We start from the raw sequence: 19,481 nt of genomic DNA, 5'->3' as shown, positions 1-19,481 counted from the left end.
GCGTCACACGGAACCTCGCGACCCCGGCATCTCTAGATCAGCCTTCGCTCGTTGTTCTTCTCCTCTGCAGACCTTCTTGCTCATGTGGTCCTTGCCTTTAACAGCATCATGCTCACCCAGGGATGCAGGACTGGGTCTCCCTCAGCCTAAATCAGTGAGCACATCTCGTCAGGCTCAGAGTGACACTCAGAGCTGTCATTGCCTTTCTCTTCCCAGCGCAGCTGCCATATCTGTTCTCCCTGGCATCATAGCTCAGCCCAGTGAGCCTTCGCTGGTCTGCAGCCCCTTCTGAGTCTGTCATCCACCCATCCAGTCATATCACTTCTCTCCAGTGACAAATCCTCAGGCGCTTCCTAGACCCACTGAAGAAAGCCTCTCTCCTTATTCTGCCCAGGACCCCCCCCAGTCTAGGTGGCCTGCCCGAAGGTCCCGATTCCTGCCCGCAGTCCCCACTCTGCCCTCCTCAGTGCACACGCTGCCTCTGACTACACCATGCACTTTGACATCCTAGGCCTTGACTCCTGTTAACCTGCGCCTGGGACCCCTTCTTCACTCTGTTAGACAAAAATCCTTCCAGGCCCAGCTCCCATCCTCTGTAAACAGACCCTGGACCATCACCCCTTCCTTAGGCTCCCACTCTTGCTTGTGTCCCGGGTACCTCAAACTCAGCACATACAAGACTGAATTTGCCTCCCCCTCCGTCCTTGCCCTCGGCCACTGGGATCGCTGTCAAGCCAAGTTAGGCCCCCGTCTTCCCTGCTGCAACCACCTTCTCATCACTGCCCAGAGTCTAACCCCTTGTCTGCGCTCCTGCCCGAGGGATCTTTCTCACACAAAATTTGATCACGTTACACTCTTGCTTTAAAAGCCTTGACATTTAATAGCTCCCCCTAACTGGATGGACGGTCTTCAGAATCCTAACTCCTGCCTCGTCTGGGCCAGCTGGCCCCCCTGCAGTCCCTGTGCCCCTCACCCCTGTGAGCTGGTCCCAGGCCCAGGAGGCCAGTGCCCTACAGTTCCCACTTGGAAAACTCCAAGTCTTCCTTCAGAATATACCCCAGATTTTCCCTTGAGACGTTGGCGTCTCAACCATCCTTCCTGGTTCAAGCCGGAGCACCGTCCCTGCTCAGAACATGCGTCCAGACGCACGCTTCCTTTCACGTCTTACCCCACCACCCTGACGTTTTATGCGGTCCTCACGTTTGACTCAGATGATCAGGGGCAGGTGTCAACGATGGCAGTTTCTCAGCAGAAAATAGTTTCTGCCTTAAGTTAAATCTTTCTCCCCAAGCACGGGGTTTACAAAAGCGAGCCGGCTGTGGCCCCTGCCCCTGAGGAGCGTGGGAAGGGCGGGAGCCACACAGACAGGAAGAGCTGGCATGGGGCTGCTTCGTCCCTCTGCCTTCCTCCCGGGACCCCTCACCTGGAGGACTTCGGAGAAACCCGCGTCCCGCACGCCGACAGGGAGCTTCCGCTGGCTCCTCGTGTCGGCGGGCCCGTCACGGCTGCCACGCACGTGCCGTCGGCCTGCGGCAGCCCTACACCGGCCTTTGTGCCCCGTGGGGCTTCCGCACAGACGGCACTGGCAGGTCCGAGTCCTGCAGCGCCTCCGCGGGGAGAGGGTACTCAGGATTGTTTTGATACATTTTCTCACTTACCTGCTGATTTCTTTGCATTTGCAGTTTCAGCAGTGCACAAAGAAACCAAGCAGTTTTTCACTTTATATAACACCCTGGATGACAAGAAGGTTTATTTGGAAAAAGAGGTAAGAGCCTTTATAGAAAGAAGAAACATAATCAGATGAGCAGCTACCAGTGCTGTCCGCCCGGGAAGTTTGCACGAACCTGCTGTCGGGATGCCTTCGGCTGAAGTGCGAAGAGCACCTGTCGTGTGCCCAGCGCCGACTACAGGGTCAGAAAGTGCCCAGTGTGCAGGGTGGGCAGCAGTTGTATGGCACCTCGTGAGCGACGACGTCATAAAAAGAAACATCCTGGAAGCTCGAGAGTGCAAACGGAGGAGGGCCTGCAGCTGCTGAGACTTTAGTGTGAGTTTTAGGGGAAGGAAAGAGCCAGCTAAAGGAAATGGGGAGGGTGGGCTGTCAGGGTTGACAGGGGGAAATGGCGGTTTAATCATCCGCGGCAGACGGAGGCGTGAACGAAAAGAACTGTGAGAACGAAAGCGGGAGTGGGAGGGGTGACCGGGGCGGCCCCTCCATGTTACTCCGACTCAGGCCAGATCCCCTGGTGGTCAGGGCCCTCGATGGAAGGCAGACGATTGGGGCAGGTGTGCAGCTGTGTTTAGGAAAAAGCAGCGCTGTCTTCCCAGCGGCAGCACAGTGTGGTAGTGGCAGCAGGCACCCTGGACTCACAGGGGTTTGGGTTTTAGTGCGGCTTTGTCTTCCTCACCTGTAAAACGGGGAGAACTGCAGTGCCGGAGACAGACCGAGGCAGTGCCTGTGAAGTCCCTCGCATGTGGTGATACGTATTAGCTCCTGCCTCCCCCTCCCCTCGAGGGTGACAGAACCTATTTTTATTTTATCATCATCCTGCAACCTGCACTAATTACCAGTCTACTAGGAACAGTATTACAGACGTGTCTTTTACCTGGACGCAAATGGAGGCATCAGTGAGTACTGTCCTTGACTGCCTATTGTCAGTCAAACCAGATCGATCTCTCTCCTCCGAGATGCACTCCTCGAGGAGGGGTTGGGTTCTGTTTTCTCAGTATCCAGGGCCGTACACAGTAATGGGCACAGAACAGGCATCTGATAAACATTCGAGGAGATGAGCCGAGTGCGTTTGGGGGATTTACGTCAGCCCTGGGGGTAGCTCTGCTGCACACCCTGGCCTTGGGTTCTTCCTGCCTGGTGAGGGAAGATGGACAGCCCCTCCTGAGGAAGCCTCGAAGCCCACTGACCTTCCTTCATCAGCAGTGTTTAAAGTTGTTGCATTCTTTTAGAAACGAGAAGTATGCAGTGGGGTGGGGCTATTTAAATTCCAAGCCATACTAATGCGGTTAGAAGTTTGCATTTGGATAAACTGTACATTTTATCTCAGGTCTATTTATACCTGTGATATTTTAGCTTTCAACATGCCTGTGGAGTCATAAGGACAAGAATATCATCTCCGTTTTACAGAGTGTGACCCTGAGTCCAAGTATAGTAAATGCTCAGTCCTGAGCTCACAAGCCAAGTCAGTGACAGAGCCAGAAAGAGGACCTAGGTTTCTAGACTCCAGACTCACAGGCCTGCCCTGGATGGTCGCCAGGACAGGTAGAGAGTCCTAGGTGCGGGCTATGGCGTTTCTAGGGCACAGGGGCCTTGAAGGGCGCACCCCCGTGGACGCTCTTAGGGCCGCCCGGCAGCTGGCCGCATTGGCAGAGACTTTGTGGGAAGGAGCAGAACGGGCACGGTGTTCTCACCCTCCACGCCCACTGACCCTCTGCTGAGCTGATGGCCCTGAAAATAAAGTGCAGTGTTTGGTGAGATCGAAAGGGCTGTGGTACAGCCCTAAGAGCCCTAATGTTGGCTTAGGCTTCCCAGCTGGGCGTTGGGTTCCGTCATTCCTGTGGTCATGGCTGTGGGAAGGTAGACAGACGCTCTGGGGAAACTCTGGAGGTGAGAACACGTTGCTCTTTTTTTTCATGTTACTTTCATCTGTGCGAACAAGGTGTGTTCATCTCAGAAGCAGCCTCCAGAGACACGTGACAAGCTTGCGGTGGCTGGGGTCAGCACAGGCGTCTGTCAGCCTTTGCTTTGTGTTTTTGTTCTTCTTTCCTCCCCAGATTAGCCTGCTGAACTCAGTTCATGAGAACTTCTCACAGTAAGTGCTCTCAGCCCTCCTCCTGTCGGTGGCTTGTGTGCCCTGCGCTTTTGTTGGCTCGCCTCTGCCCGATCGAGCAAGGCCCAGCGCTCAGGGTGGGATTCTTACTTACGCTTTCACCCCTGCTGCTACGTGCGGATGTGCCTTGGTTTACGCAGAGCTTGAGTTCTTGCAAAAACTTAACGATACAGTGAATTTTAAAAAACACCAAGGAATAGCTTAGGGAAAAGGTGAACTTTCAAATAATTTGACTGTGCCTAACTACTATGATTTCTTCATAGATTACTTTTGTCCTGCTAGGATGAGATTAATAACTTTTGTTTTTGAGCACATAGAGATGCTTTAAATTTTAGATAACGAGGCAATTCCCTGGCGGTCCAGTGGTTAGGACCCTGTGCTTTCACTGCCGAGGGCCCAGAGCTTCAGTCCCTGCTCGGGGAACTAAGATCCCACAAGCCGTGTGGTGTGGCCAAAAAATAAAATAAGATAAAATAAAATTTAAATAATGAAATAACCTATATGATTTTTTTAAATACTTTTCAAATCTGTGGTAGATTTTGGCTTTTAAGTCATGTGCATACTCTAAACTACTTTGTTCAGGTATAAATAATGTTCTCCAAAAGCTGGATGGCAAGGCCCATCTGTAGCCAAATCATACCAGCCCTCAAGCATGGCCATTGGCCTGCCCGCCATCCGGGCAGCCCCAGGCTGGCTCTCCGTCCATCAGGCTTCCTCTCCTTCCAGCACAGGTCTCTGCTGTCCCCTGGCAGGTGACCAGCAACTAAGATCTTAATGGATAACAAGTTGTAGACTTTAAGTTTCATTTCTAACTAAAAACAAACAAAAATCCTCACAGCCCCATTTAACATTCAGATTCAGTTAGTGACTTAACAACCTTGTGACATTTCTGAAAATGGTTCCTTCATCTTTATCCCCTGATCATTGAGAGAAGCTGAGGTTTGAGTGTTTTTGTGGCCGATTCTGCTTTCTCTCAGCCTGTCCTTTGGAAGAATTCTCATTCTTGTATCCGTGTGCTCTGATCCTTCTGGTGTCATTTCCTCTGCAGAACTGGAGGTGAAGGGGCAAGTTTTAGGGCATCGCTTCTTTAGCTGCTATTCCTGGAAACAGGACCAGGTTTCCCAGCCTGGTTTTAGGAAAATCTCAGAAAATGTCTCTCAGTCTCGAACAGTGCCTCTAAATCTGCAGATTTTTAAAAACTAAGTGAAATTCACTTCTTAAGCAGAACCTGCCATCGTTCAGAATTTAAAAAAAAAAAAATTGTTAATTTTAGTCACGTTTTATTTTATTTAAGAAAATATGTATTAGTGAGAAAACTATAGGGAGAGTGGGAAAAAAAGATTACTGTTCAGTTACAAGACCAGGCTAATGTTCATGCCTTCCTCAGAGTTGAGAATCTTGGGCTGCCTGGAATCTCGGGGGCCCCACGGGTCCATCCTGCCTTGCAAATGCCTGCTTGCCTCCTGGGGCATTATCCGGGTACAGGGCTGACCCCTCGCTGCCTCCCCTTTTCTGAGAGTCCTGTTTGCTGGTCATACCTCTGCTGGTCTTTCTTTCAGAGCCATGGCCTCCCCTGCTTCCCGGGACCAGTTTTTACGTCAGATGGAACAGATCGTAGAAGGAATTAAGCAAAGTCGAATGAAGGTCAGATGGTTTCCTTTCTGTAATGCGGCCAGGGTTTCACACTGGTGATGGAGAAGGCCCTGGGGAAAGCAGGCCTCTTCTGTTTGTCCTGGGAACGTGCTCTCAATTCTGAAGACACGTCTTCAGTGTCTCTGCAAGGGGTCCCACCAGGCCTCTGACCCTGCAGTGGGCAGGCTAGCTCCACGGGCTGCCCGCACTGGTCGTTCAGAGGCTGCTCTTAGCAACAGCTCTGTGGACGGAACACCTGCCATGTGGCAAGCACTGTGCTAATCCTCCTAAAGCCCTCTTAAGTGAGTGGGGTTCCCCCCACTTCACAGATGAGGAAACTTTCACCAGCAGGCCTTCTCTCTTGCCCAGAAACACATCCTCACTGGCTCTTTGGTTCCTGACATTCTACCGTTAGGGATTCATTCCTTAGCAGCTTAAGAGCATTTTAGTTTCCAGAAACCCCCTGTAAAAAGTGCAAGTAATTGCTGAACTCTGCTAAAGTGAGAGGATATTGAGCCTCAGAAGTCAGAAGAGAAAAGAGCGGAACTGAAGAGGGGTGTGGGTGCTCCAGAGATAGCTTTGCAGAGAATCTTCCAGACGGGGCGCAGCGTGGGGATTTCCACGCTCTGTGGCTCTGCACGGGCACACTTTGTCGGTAGGAAAGAAGACTTGCTGACGGTCTGAAAGCCGGGCACGCAGCCACAGCCTCCCATTACCATAGCCAGACAAATCCTAACTAGTGCTTCCAATGTCTCTTGCTTTTGGTCGTGTTTTTAAAACGTATCACACACCTGGTCCTCGGGCACGGCAGTGGAACCTTCTGGGGACTTAGGGCATCTCCTCTCACAATCCTGGGGCAAAGTGGTCCGATGAGGGCACCCAGAGTGTAAACACATGAAAGGAAGGATTGCCTGTAGGACCTGTCCTAAAAATCGACTCATTCAAGCTGCCTGTAATCCCATCTCACCAGAGATGAACTGCGGGCAAAAGCTCACCATACCCCCTTTCCCTGTAGCAAAATATTCATCTTCCTATTAAGGGCGTCAGTAAAATCATGTCAGAAGAGCAAAAAAAAGAAAAAATGTGTCACTGGTGACAAGACTATTCAACCTCAAAAATGAGGGCAAAGATGAGGCAGCACCTGTCCATGTGCGTGGATCCTTACCCAGGGCGGACAGGCTCTGTTGCAGGAGGGAGTGGAGTCCCTTCTTGATGATCTGGGGCACGAGGGAAGTGGGGGGCAGAGAGCCTGGCCAACCACAGGCCTATAACAACCCAACCTCAGTGCGGGGACCTTTCCAGCTGCCATGCTTGTCCTCAGGGAGATGCTTTTGCTCATAGTAAAGAACAACAGGAGGTTACTGGGGTTTTTTCCCCTTTGGCTTCCCCTTTGATGACTATCGGATGCATTCTTGGGGAGAGAAATGGGCCCGACCCCTTCATTCTCTCCATCCTCCCCCAGGCTTCATGGCGAAGGCACCTCAGTGCTGGCCAGCGAAGGAGGCAGCCCTTGTGCCCGTCCCGCCCGCGAGGTGGCCGGGCACCAGAAGCATGGTCAGGTGCCAGGGCAGGGAGGGCTCTCTCCTCTCGTGTCTGTCCTGCTGGTGGCTGACAACAGCACCTGATCTGTAGCAGGCACCCAAGAACTGTTTGTTTTAAGTGAATTCATTCTGTTGACTCCAAAAGCAGTTCTCAACAAGGGTTCCAGGTAGGGTTTGAATAATGACTGGCACTTGAATGGAGTAAGTCTGCTCTGCAGAGCAGTGCTCATTTGGATGGATGTCTTTTGTTGTGTTTATTTAAAAGAAACAAAATCACAGCCCTCCGTATCTAGGTGTCATGATGGGTCCCGCTCAGATAGAGGTGGCAGGGGAGCGTGTGTACCCCAGAGCTCAGGTTTCCCCGGAACTGGCAGGTGAAGGGTGTGCACGGAACAGACGAGCAGTGAGTGCAAGTAATAGACTGGGTGTCCATGGAAGAGTTGCTGAATAAAGAGGGTACTGCCTACCTGTTTCTTGTGAAATCGTTTATATTCACACACACGAAAACTCATGACAGGAAGTCCCCTACGAACGAATTCCGTTCCGAGAGCACATTCGTAAGTCCAATTTGTTCTTAAGTCCAACAGAGTCGGCCTAGGTACCCAACTAACACAATCAGTTATACAGTACTGTACTGTAATAGGTTTATAATACTTTTCACACAAATAATACGTAAGAAACAAACACAAAAAAATAAAGAAAACATTTTTAATCTTATAGTACAGTACCTTGAAAAGTACAGTACAGTACCAGCTACCTCACTGCTGGTTTTACGCTTGCTTCCGGACATCCTGGGCTTGAAATAAAGATACTGTATTCTATACAGTACTGTACAGTAAAGTACACAAAAGCACAACCACTTGTAGAGGATGCACACACATGACAGTGTACGCCGGACGCGTGAACTAACTTACGTGATTGGACACGCAAACGCACGTTCTCATCTTTGAAAGTTCACAACTTGAAGGTTCGTATATAGGGGGCTTTCTGTAAAGGAAACAGTTAATGCCCAGTGATAGGAGAATTGCTGAAAAATTATAGAGTCTCTGTGCAATATTATGCAAATAAATAAACCAACCTCAAAAATGATGCATAGAAGGAAACTACTGGAAGGAAATCCATGAAAATGTTAGTAATAGTTGCCTTTTGGACGTTGCCAGCCGCCCTTGGTCAGAACATGCCTTTTATCACCATTTCCCAAAATGTTTCAACAGATGGAGAAGAAGAAGCAAGAGAACAAAATGAGAAGAGACCAGTTGAACGACCAGTACTTGGAGCTGTTAGAAAAACAGAGGCTGTACTTTAAGACTGTGAAAGAGTTCAAGGAGGTAAGAGGAGGGCTGGGCTGGCATGTAAGGCTGGGCGAGATTTGTGTTTGCCCCCAGATGAGCCTTTGCAAACCAGAGCATTGCTTTGTCTTTCCACTGGTCTGAAATGGGAGATAGCAAGTTGGCAGTGGATGTGACAGTGAAGCGTGCGTCACGATTGCGTTGTTCTGCGGCCCATCTTGAGGCTCTAACTGGACATTCTAAGAAACGTCACTTCAATTTCCTAACACTCAGTAACCACATTAAACTCACAAGTAAAATGGCCTCCTCAGCCCACCTGGAAACAGTGTTTGCTGTGGGTTCAGGTCTAGCATTTCCCCTCCTCCCAATCTTAGACTGGGGAGGGACCTTGAGAAGCCACATGGGAGGTGAGTGAATTTGAGTGTGGCAGGCTTGGGTTCAAATCCTGCCACTCGCCAGCTGTGCAGGTGGGGAGGGACCTCATCCCTGTTGGGTCAGACGAGAGAGGAGAGCATCTAGTCTGTGTCTGGCACCTGTCACACCCACACACGCAGGTGAACTTCGTTTGCCCCTGTCTTTTCTCCCTGCATTTGGGCAGGATTATTCTCCATCATTCCAGAAGGAAACGTGCCCTTTTAAGAAAATTTCCAGAAAGGAGACTTTATCCTTTTGCTTGCCAAGATCTGTCTCATCAGCTTTATTTTCCGGAATTTTTCCCCCTTTCTAATGTAAATCCATGTGGTTTTAGTGAATTTAGAGATTGCTGAAAATACAGGGGGCGGCTAAAGGTAGTTGTATCCTGGGGTGTGGTCAGTGGAATAAAAAATACAATCTGTCCATACCAGTAACAGGTCCTTACCTGTTTTGAGGCTCTTCTCTCTCCCTTCCTTGTCTTTTTCTTCTCTACTTCTCCTTCCCTTTTTTGTAACTTAACTTTTGAGAACCACAACCGTAGGCATTTCAGATTCTCTCGTCCTTTCAATGAATGTTCTTTCTTCCAGCTCCTGCCATGGCCCTGGGATAGATACATCAAGTCGTAAAACAGACTGGGTCCCTGTGTCCGGGAGCTTGCATTGTGGTTGGGGAGACAGATAGCAAGCTAGGAAACAGACCCTCATAAACAAGTAGTAACAAATAAGAAGTACTTCCAGCCATTGCCTTGGCGGGGACTAATGTAGAGGGTGTGGTCGGGGAAGGCCTCTCTCCAACGAGAAGGACCTGGCCTCGGGCAGAGTGGCCAGGAGAGGTTCTCCGGGTCCGGGGGCCCCTGTGGCCGGCAGCAGTTGGAGCTGAAGGACCAGTGAGTGAGCTGACAGGGAACAAGTAGGGACCCGCTGCGCCCCATCTGAGCTCCTTGTTCGCAAATAACGCACAAGGAGAAAAGGCCCAGAGGAGAACTACATTTCACACGTTGCGTGAACGCCAGCACTGCCCTTTTGACAGCAGGAACAGAAAGCAAATGAGCTGAGGAGGATAAGTATAAGCTGTCAGAATCAAAGCAAATAAAAGTGACATAGAAAAGCTCACTGTTGCACTGCAGGCTCTCAGGCTGAAGGCTTGGGGTGATCTCTCCTCCGAAGGGAAGGTTCCCTCAGATGCGTTAAGCTGGAGGTTTCCACGTTCCCGCCTCTTCGGCACCGTTACTCTCAGTCAGAGACTGAGGGTGGGTCCCTCAGAGCCTGAGAAGACCCCAGACTGGACCAGGTGCTGGCCTCAGTTTTCTTCAGTCCAAAACAAGTTGGAAAAAAGGGGGCAGGGGGAATGTGATATATGTTCCTCAGATAGCTCAGTGTATTTCACTTAAAGGACTCACCTTTTTAAAAAATTGCATGTCCCCTTGTTTTTTGATGTTAAAATTGCTCTCTCTTATAAAATGATAGTGACAGTGTGCATTCCTTTTTTTTTTATCATTTTACTTGGCAAAAATTTAAAATTAACAACCACAGGTTAGCATTCCCAAATCTTAATTTTTTTTTTCAAGATCCTCTGAGGTAACTTGGGGCCATCACAGGTGTTGAGGCTTGCCTGCTGCTCCCCAGTTTCCACCCCATTCCTCCAGGTAGAGGAATTGTTCTTTTACGTATTGCAGTGTCAGGTAAGATCTCATCTGTGGAAGAAACACAGTTCGAAAAGTCAGACTCTCATCCCAGGATGGACTCTCCTCCCAGAACCCTCTGTCTGCCTCCTTTATTTGCCTCTCCTCGACCTGCTTGGGTTACTGCTCCCCAGGTCTGAGTTCTCACTGCATCCTGGTCCCCAGCACCGTCCTGGGCAGTAATGGCTCTTCATGCAGAGCAGGGCGTTAGCCAGAACATGGCCTTTGACCACCGCCGTCATCCCTTTATGGTTTAGTTGACTCCATATTAACTGAGCCCCTTGACGCCTATGGGCTCCGTGCCTGATCCAGCCTCCTCTGAGATCAAGGCCTTTTTTGACTGGCAACGTCGGGTTGTCTCTAAAATCCCATTGGCTTGCTTGTTCTTGGACTTGTTATTAATAACAAGTCCGCCAGGAGAAAACACATACTCTGGAATCACCTTAATTGCATCATTACACCAACTAATTGTGTTTCCCAAAGCACAGTCTGTCACAAGGTCACCAAACCAAGATTCCAATTCTAGCCTGGCTCTGACGAATGCCAGCCATACATCTTTATGACGCTGGCTCTGGGCACGTAATCTCCAGTGAGCGGAGCTCAGGGTGTCTGGCACCTAGTGAGCCCCATACCGTCTTCAGCAGGAAAGAAGCAGGAGAGAGGAGACATCTTCCCTTTTCTTATAGAAAGAAACACCTAAAGGGCCCTTTCTGTATTTCCTTTGAACAGACCGACAGTATCATTCTGTAGTCCCGAAAGGCTCCGAGGAGATTCCATGAAAGGTAGTCAGTGCTCACGTACCAGGTGACAGCCAAGGATGTTTTTATTGAGAACTTCCAGCATCATCTCAGTGTGGTGTGATGACCAAAATCACCCCGGGTGGAACTCTGCCACAGCAGTGTTTTGATGCTTACGAGTTGTTTGTTTTGGTTTTTAGGGTTTTTTTTTTTTTCTCTATTCAGAAGGTGAGGTGGGTAACAAAAGTTATTTATTCACTGTTTTATTGTTTTATCTTTTTATTATGGAAATTTTGAAAAACACACAGAAGTAGAGAAAGTAGTGTCACAATATGATAGCCTGACTCTGCCCGTCTTGGTCTGTCTTTACCCCTCCCTCTCCGCCCCCCTTTTTTTTTTGGCTGGAGGTTTTTCGCCCAAGCAAATCTCAGTAACTCTTTTTAAATAAGAAAACTTTCTTCTCAACTTTTCTAACACAACACATGTTACTTATTTCACCACCTTTTTTTTCCCATCCCCAGGAAAAATTAACTCTCTACCCCTCCAAAAACACGTGCTTAAAAAATGTCAGAGTATCTTGCTTCTGGTAGAACAATTCAGCTTCACCCCCACCCAGCCCAGAGCCTCCCCAGCTCTGAGTGGAAGATACGCAGAAACCCTACAGGTGAACCAGGGTCCTTGCAGCCAGAAAGACCAAAGGGCCTCCAGAGAAGCGGGAGCACCTGGCCGGGCCCAGGGAAATGGAAACATTGACTTTAGGGGGCTTGGATGCAGAGGGGCCATGGGTGACAGAAAATTCTTCTTCCACACTAAGTGGATCTCCAGCCAAGCATGGCAACTGGAGGCCTAGCCACACGCCGGGCCTGCACCCTCGGGCTCGACCCCTCCAGGCCCTTCCCCCTGCCGCATTCACCTCTCACTCTAAACAGGGCTCCTCGTGACGTGGCCCGGGGAAGGTGTGGAGATGGTGTGCTAGCAGATGGAGGTACCCTGAGATGTCAGGGCCACTACGAACAAGGGGGAAGGAGGACACACAGTGATAAGCTTTGGAAGAAGGGGATATGAAACGATGCAGCAGTGGCCTTGCACCCTGGACGCCAGACTCCCCACGCGGGGGAGGCCCCAGTGACCCCTCAGCACACACAGTGATGGGTTTCCTTCAGCTCACTTTGAGGGGGAGGTGTCCCCTGACACGTCTCTTTCCCTCTGTCTTCTGTGAGTTTCTCTCGTAAAGCCAAGGGTGTTCTTAACCTTCACTCTTGCCGGGGTAAGAGCTTTTCTACGTGCCCTGCCTGCTGTGTGGACTGGGGCCGCCTCTTATAACTCCTTAGGCCGTGGTCTCCGAGAACTTTCCCCCTTCCTCACTGGAGGGGGAGGGGTCCAAGATTGGCATATAAGTATCTGCTTTCTGCTTCTGTCCCTTGGGATTTTAGAGGCATCTTGAAGTCTTTTGGAATGACAGTGCCTAATCCTCTCCTATCCTCATTCTCACAGTCCAGAAACCAGTCGTCTTTGTAGCCGTTGGGGCCTTGAAGGTCAGCGTGTGGCCAGGAAGCTCTGCCATGATGGTGGCAGCATGCAAGGAGGCTGGTCCATGGTCCACAGGGCTCCCTGCGGGATGGGAAAGGATGCAGAGGCCGTCTGAGCCTCATGCGGGTGCCGACACGGTCCCCACCTCTCTGCTCTCTCTCTCTGCTTCCCCTCCAGGAGGGCCGCAAGAACGAGGTGCTGCTGTCCAAGGTGAAAGCCAAGGCCTCCTGAAAATTCCCAGGTGACATCGTACGTCATTGATGTCTTTTTCTAAATGCCGTGTATCAACTACAAGATGGTGAAATGGTTCTGAACGCCGCAGCAAAGATGCAGGTGTGATGATCTCGACACCCTGGATATTCCCTTTCTCCTTTCTGCTTCCACTGTTGTCGATGGAATCCGATGGGGCAACCACTGTGGCTTGGATGACACCCATCCTCCGCTGAAGAAATGTGGGCGGTATTTGTTCTCTGTGTCGATTCAGCCCTTATTTCTCCAGTGACATTGTGCATATGAAGGTACCATGTTTGTCTGGACTCTGAATAAAGTGATGTTAATTGAGCAGCTGCTGAGAAGGAGGCACTGAGGGCGAGAGCAGGGTGGCAGAGACCCAGCAGCCAGGCTCCCAGCGAGTGGCCCCAGAGCTGGACCACTGGGATTTTTTTTTTTCTTAGCAAACAAGGCTTTTAGCTGAATGACCAGCCCAGGTGAGTGTTGCTCACTCGGGCCTTTCACTTGCCCGTGGTGCCTTTTGTTCCCGTCCCCTCGGGTGCCAGCCAGCAGGCTCGATGGTGTAGCAACTAGAAAGAAAGCTCAGCACCTGCCCTGGCTCCACCCTCACGCTCCGCTCAAGTTCATCTCACCAGAAATTGGAAGCAGGGGCCTCAGCTTGAGGATATGTAAGTAAGAATGACACCTCACCTCGCCCTGTTCTCCTGTGAGTCCCAGCCACCCTGTGGGTGGTCCCGTGCATCCCCCTCTCCAAGAGCACATCACATGCCCTCCGCTCTGCACAGGTCAGGGCTGGGCCTGGAGATGGGCTCTCCCGCCACTGCCCTCCAGGCCAACGTGTAAGTGGCGGAGGGACCGGCCGTGAGCAGGTACCAGAGGGCGTCCCAGTAGGAAGAGCGGCGAGGTGTGCGGAGATCCAGAGGGCTTCGTGGAGCAGGCTGGGTCTGGGCTGGATCTGAAGGGGGAATAGCAATTTAATAGCAGAGATTGGTGGGAAGGCCATTTTGGATAAAGTATAAGAGGGTGTGGGGAGAGTACAAGGCGTGCTTGTGGGGAGAGGAGTGAGCGGCCAGTCTCTGCAGGAGGCTTTAGAGACCAGTCTGGAAAGGTGGGCTGGGACCTGTCTTTGCAGGGGCTTGAAGGGAAGGTGGAGGGTTCAGGTTTCTCCTCTGGAAGTAGCAGTCCATCCACACAGAACTTCTCCTGCCCCAGCCCTGGGGAACCTGGCAGCTTGGGGTCAGTGAACCCAGCACGAGGCTTGCACGTCATTCCACACGAGCCTTGCACACGTACCAGTCAGCAGGTTTGGGCCATAAAACATAAAAGCTCAGACATGCAAGGAGGGCGCTCAGTGCAGCCACAGGGACACCGTGCTCATTTTTAGTTCCCTAATGTATACGTTAAGCGGGGCTGATGGCGTACAGACTTTAACAGTCTCTTGCTGGACTAACAGCCCTTGGCTTCTGTGTCCTCCCAGCGAGGCCCACCCCGTGAGAAGGCTACTCCCGGTGCCCGAGTGATAAGGGCACCGTTCCTGGGCCATGCGCTTCTCCACTTGCCCTGAGCCCTGGTCCTTTGTGGGTTTTGAAAGGACTCAATGAAGTTGAAGCAAGTGACTGCCAAGGAGCAGGTGGCGCTCCGAGGGCAGGGGAAGGAGACGACAGTTTGACTGGAAACTATTTCGGGTTCAGAGAAACATCTTGGTTATCATGCTGAGAAGCTCGTGGACCCATTCCCTAACTAACAACTTATGAGCAATTAGATTATTCGTGTATTATCCACAGGTGGTAGGGAAGAGGAACAGGTAATATCGGAGGCTGTGGTGGTCCTTCTTCTAGATGACTGGGGAAGGTAGGGCACGACTTATCCGAAGCAGCCATAATTCTTCTAAAAGTAGGGGTGTTTACTTCGGGCTGTTTCTAAGGAGTTTCGTTCGGTTTGGTTTTGGTGTAGGGAGGTATCAGTAGATATCTTTTCCCATGTTTTAATCTACAAGGCCTAAGACAGATAATAAATCAATTTCTGCTCCTTGAGCACATTTTGAATTAAACTACAGAAGTCCATCTTGAGAATTCTGTTTGCCACAGATAAGCCACAGGGCGGATGCTGCACTTGTGAGTAATGAGGACAGAAAATGTGCTTTACGGTTAGGCCTCAGAGGCTGAGGAGATGCCCCGAGGCCCTTTTCATTTCAGAAGCCCCTCAGGGGGCCCTCCCAGGGCTGTGTCCTTCTGTGCGCCCACAGAGTATGGCTGGCTGTTCTGCTAAGCCCACAGGCTTTTCCAGAGCTAAAAAATAAGTTACTTTTAGGAAACCTGTGCTTCGGGAGGAACAGGGTTTCCCCAGGGAGCGGTCCGTTGTCCCTGCTCAGTCAGAGCAGTGAGCTTGCTGACGGCAGGTGCCCTGGGATTCTCGGGGAGCCTGTGGGCTGGGGCTCCCCTCCATCCCACTTGCCCCTCAGGGAGTACACGGGGCTGCTTGGGTTTAAACGGAAATCAGAGCTGCTGCGAGCGGGACGTGCTAGACGATCACGAGGCGTCTGGGGACATATTTGTTGCTGTCCTTGGCATGGATTCAGGCTCCTGGGTCACTGGGCTCAGCCAATCACCCCCGAGGGAGGCGCTGAGGTTACAAGCCAGGGGCCCGTCTCCCTTTTTAACAGGGAGGGCACAGCCCAAATTCGTCAGGCCTGAGCTCTCTTAGAGTCCGCAGGGTATGGTTTTAATTGGGGGTGGGTTCATTGCCCATGTTCTGTGGAGAGCCGGGTCCTACCGGTGTCCACTGGGCCGGCAGCAGGGCCAGAAGACAGGAGGCCTTTCCCAGGCTGAGGATCCGCTCGCTGACGAACCCCACAGCTCCGGGCCTCCTGAAACCGGGCGCAGGGGATGGGGAAGGCCTCAAGCTGTCAGGTTGACAGCCCCGATCGCGTCTGTAGTGACCAAAGCAGCCCTGCCCGAGGGCACCGTGGGCCGTCAGCTGTGGCCTGCGCACCTGTGCCACCCTGATCTCTGTCGCCTCAGCATGGCCTTGTGTTGCCCTCTCTGCAGGTGACAGGTGATCAGTGTGAGGGGGCAGTGGGCCTTTTAGCAACGCGTGCTGACGGTTACTAGGCGGAGCCTGAGCTGCAGTTAGTGGGCGGTCCCCAGCCTTTTTGGCACCAGGGCCCGGTTTCGTGGAAGACAGTTTTTCCACAGAAGGCGGTGGGAGGGTGGTTCAGGCAGTGATGTGAGCGACAGGGGGGCAGCAGATGAAGCTCTGCCCGCCTCCGCTCGCCTCCTGTGTGCGGCCCGGTTCCTGACGGGCCTTGGACCGGTACCACCCCGGGGGTCAGGGATCCCTGGCTTAGAACACACTCTGAGGAAGGAGGTGCTTTATGAGTCGCTCATGGCCAGTGTTGGCCTCAAGGAAAGCACGACTTGCCGCAGAGCCGGACGGTGAAGAGCCCCCATAGGGTGAGGGCCCGCTGTCTGTCCGGGTGGCCGAGTGCTGGCCGGGAGAGGGGCCTTGTGTGATGCGTCTTCAGAGTCCCCAGGCCCTCTCTTGGTCCTTTTCCGCCAGCCCACAGCATTCCCTCTCACAGCACATGGTGATAGGCTGACAATGCTACTAAAAAATAATGTTATGGTCTCCCCTGTTCTCACAATAAATATGTAAAAACATTAGGGGAGAGTCAGTGTCTGGTCTGCAGCCTCTTTGACAGCGTGGGGACCACGACGGGTTCTCCGCATCAGCCTTACGTCAGTTCCTCAAAAGTGCCGGGCTCACACCTGCTCTGCCTCTGCCTGGACCGCCCTCCCTCCCAGATCGTGGGCAAGGGCTTTCCCAGACCCTCCCGCTGCTCATACAGACCCCTCAGTGTCAGCCTGCAGCCCTGACCACACACTGCCCTCTCCCCTGCGCTGTCTCAACGGCACACGTCCCTGTTGGACTCTCACGTAGTCTTTTGCGACGTGTGTTGCCTGCCCTCCCCTCTGGTGTGTAAGAGCAGCAAATGCAGGCACCTCGCCTGTATCGTTCCCCGCCGTCTCCTCAGCATCTGGCTGGAGTGGATGAGCAGGAAATTCTGGCTGGATAAAACAGCTTCTCCAAACTGCAGCTGTGCGTCCCCGCATTAGCAAAGTTCAGATTGGACCTTTCATCTATTTTATACTTAGCTTGAGAACAAGGAGGCAATTTCATTCAGCAGCTTTGGAGGATCCCAGAGTCTTTGTTACACTCTAACCTCGATGGTTGGGATGAGAAAGGTGTCAGAGGTTTCAGGCCTTTCAAAGGAATTATGTTTTACAGAAGTATTTTCTCCCCATGTAGATGGGGGGAAGGGGGAAGAAAGGAAGCACATTACTGTCAGTGATCAGCTCATGAGTATGTTTTGGCTCAAAGTGAACCCTGCGTAAAGGTAACTTGTCTGGTTGAAACGACTGAGCCACATGCAACCAAGAAGTGGGAAGCAGCCCCGGGATACAGCATTCTGGATACAGAAGTATGAACAGTACAACCCCGTGGAGGGTATTCAGACAATTTCTATCAAAAGTGCAAATGCACAAATCTTTCGGGCGAGCCACGCTACTTCTAAGGATTTTTCCTATAGACAGGGACGTTCATTGCAGCATTATTTGCAATAGTAAAAAGTTGGAAACTACACCAACACAGGGCAATGGTTAAATAAATTGTGGCAAATCCATACAATGGAATATTAAGCCACTCTGTATGTACTGCCGTGGAATGATCCCTAAGATGCATGGTTAAGTGGGGAAAAAGAGGCTCTTCGCTTATCAGTGTTTGTTTCTAAAAAAAAAAAAATGGAAGGGGATGGAGAAAAATGCCTGTGGCTGTGCATGTCCTTACGTGCGTGTGTACAGATAGAGCGCCTCTGAAGGGATCCACGGGAACCTGACAGCCTTGGGTGCCTCCGGGAAGAGGGCTGGGGGGGACTTTTCACTCTGTACCTTTTGTACCTTTTGAATTTTGTACCATCTACATGTATTATCTATTCAAAAAATAAAGTTTTTAAATTTTAACTTTGTTTACTATTCTAAAAAATAGAAACAGGACATCAGATTCTTGTTCAGTAAATCTGCTTTCTTTAGGCATTGAAAGTCCTTGAGCCCAAAGTAGTTAATTTCCTTTCCTTGGGTCTTGGGGGAAATAGCGAAGCGAAGAGGGCGCCCTCCTCTTCCGGAGGAACAGCTCCAGGGAGATGAAGCAGTGAGAGTGGTTCTGCTCTGATTACGTGAGTGGGTTTGGGTGGCAGTGAGGGGGACGCGGTCGGGGCTCGACCTGGGGACAGACCAGGGCTGCTGTATGGTTGCCTCCGTCTCACGAGGATCACAGCACAACCCGTGTTCCTCTGGCTTTTGGGCTTTAAAAGATGGAGATGGGACCTCTGAGTCATGGTCCAAGGGGAGCTGTGCCTGTCCTATGTGGAAACCTGATGTGGGTGATCCCTTTCCTGACCAGCAGAACCAATTTTGTCCAGCTCTGGGTGGCAGTGTGTCCAGCCCCAGGAGAGGAATCGTGACAGCTGTCCTAAAACAGTCATGAGAAGTCTGTTTCTGTTTGCCAAGAATTGGTTTACAGACATGCACGTAATTGGGTGTCTAACCCAGTTATGGCCGGTACGGAGGAGACCTTCCTGCTGCTGATTGGCACAAGATGCAGAGAAAAGCTTCTGTTCCAGCAGCTGGCTGGGGAAGAGCAGGGCGTTGGAGCAGCCTTCGCCATTTCCAGACCGTCACAAAGGACATCCGGCACCCTGAGCGAAAGGCTGGGAAGAGCCTGGCTCCCCGAAGACACGACGAGCTTCCGAACCAATGTGGGGACCGCTTGCCTCCTTATTTCTTATTCCATGAGAAAAATAAATCCCTGTTCACTCATTCATTCAACCAACAAATATTTGCGCTTCTGCTCTGGGTCAGGCCCTGGGAATAGACCCAAGCGGGCAAAGGAACCGGTTTTCCTAGAGGTACACGTCTGAGGGGAAAGTGTACCAACAGGTAACACGTACACTATCGCGTTTTGCCTCAGTGTGCTGACTAAGCAAAGTGTCTGGTGTTTTATCATGCGTAGGCAGGGGATACGACTTTTCATTCTTTACTGAAAACCACCTCAGTTTATATTCTGGAAATTTTACCAGACAGCCAGGTAATTTGCTGCCTGTCATAGATGCCACATTTTATCCGTCTGATCAGTGATTCTCGGCGTTCAGAGCCTCCTGGTTTCATCCAAGCTTGCAATAGACCTCATGGGAGCATCCTGCTTTACAGAGTATCTCCTGTGCCTTATTGCCTTTCTTTCACTTTTTAATCACCCTGATTTTCTTTGAATTCTATAAACTGCAGACTGTTTTACATGCTTTCATTTGATTACAAGCCAGGTACTGGTTTCATGGTTTAAAAGCTACGGGTACTGTCTCTTTGCACAATTTTAATCTTGCTCTCTCTTAAAGATAATATTTAGGTGTTGTCACATTAATTCCAGTAAGAGAGAAAATATGTTGTGCATTTTTCTAGATTTTTGTGCTTTTGTGCTTTAGGGGTTTGAATCACTAGTGGTTTTATTACGAAAATCCTATTTAGAAAAAAAAACCA

The 19,481-nt window shown here is 50.9% G+C and overlaps 1 protein-coding gene across 2 annotated transcripts in view; it reads left to right on the top strand.

Annotated features, from left to right (window-relative positions):
* The window catches only part of CCDC93 (coiled-coil domain containing 93), an 87,905-nt gene extending 74,681 nt beyond the window's left edge, over positions 1–13,224 (top strand). For both annotated transcript variants that reach the window (XM_060153013.1, XM_060153014.1), the window contains 5 exons: positions 1,683–1,765; positions 3,784–3,821; positions 5,399–5,483; positions 8,227–8,340; positions 12,841–13,224. In XM_060153013.1, coding sequence (XP_060008996.1) covers positions 1,683–1,765; positions 3,784–3,821; positions 5,399–5,483; positions 8,227–8,340; positions 12,841–12,894 — 374 coding nt within the window. In that variant the 3' untranslated portion in view covers positions 12,895–13,224. The remainder of the gene's footprint in view (positions 1–1,682; positions 1,766–3,783; positions 3,822–5,398; positions 5,484–8,226; positions 8,341–12,840) is intronic.
* The last annotated feature ends 6,257 nt before the right edge of the window (positions 13,225–19,481 follow it).

The sequence above is a fragment of the Lagenorhynchus albirostris genome, chromosome 6 (genome assembly GCF_949774975.1).
Source record: "Lagenorhynchus albirostris chromosome 6, mLagAlb1.1, whole genome shotgun sequence".
In the NCBI taxonomy this organism is placed as follows: Eukaryota; Metazoa; Chordata; class Mammalia; order Artiodactyla; family Delphinidae; genus Lagenorhynchus; species Lagenorhynchus albirostris.
The sequence above is the reverse complement of the archived record's forward strand: the minus strand, read 5'-3'. Positions and strand labels throughout refer to the sequence as shown.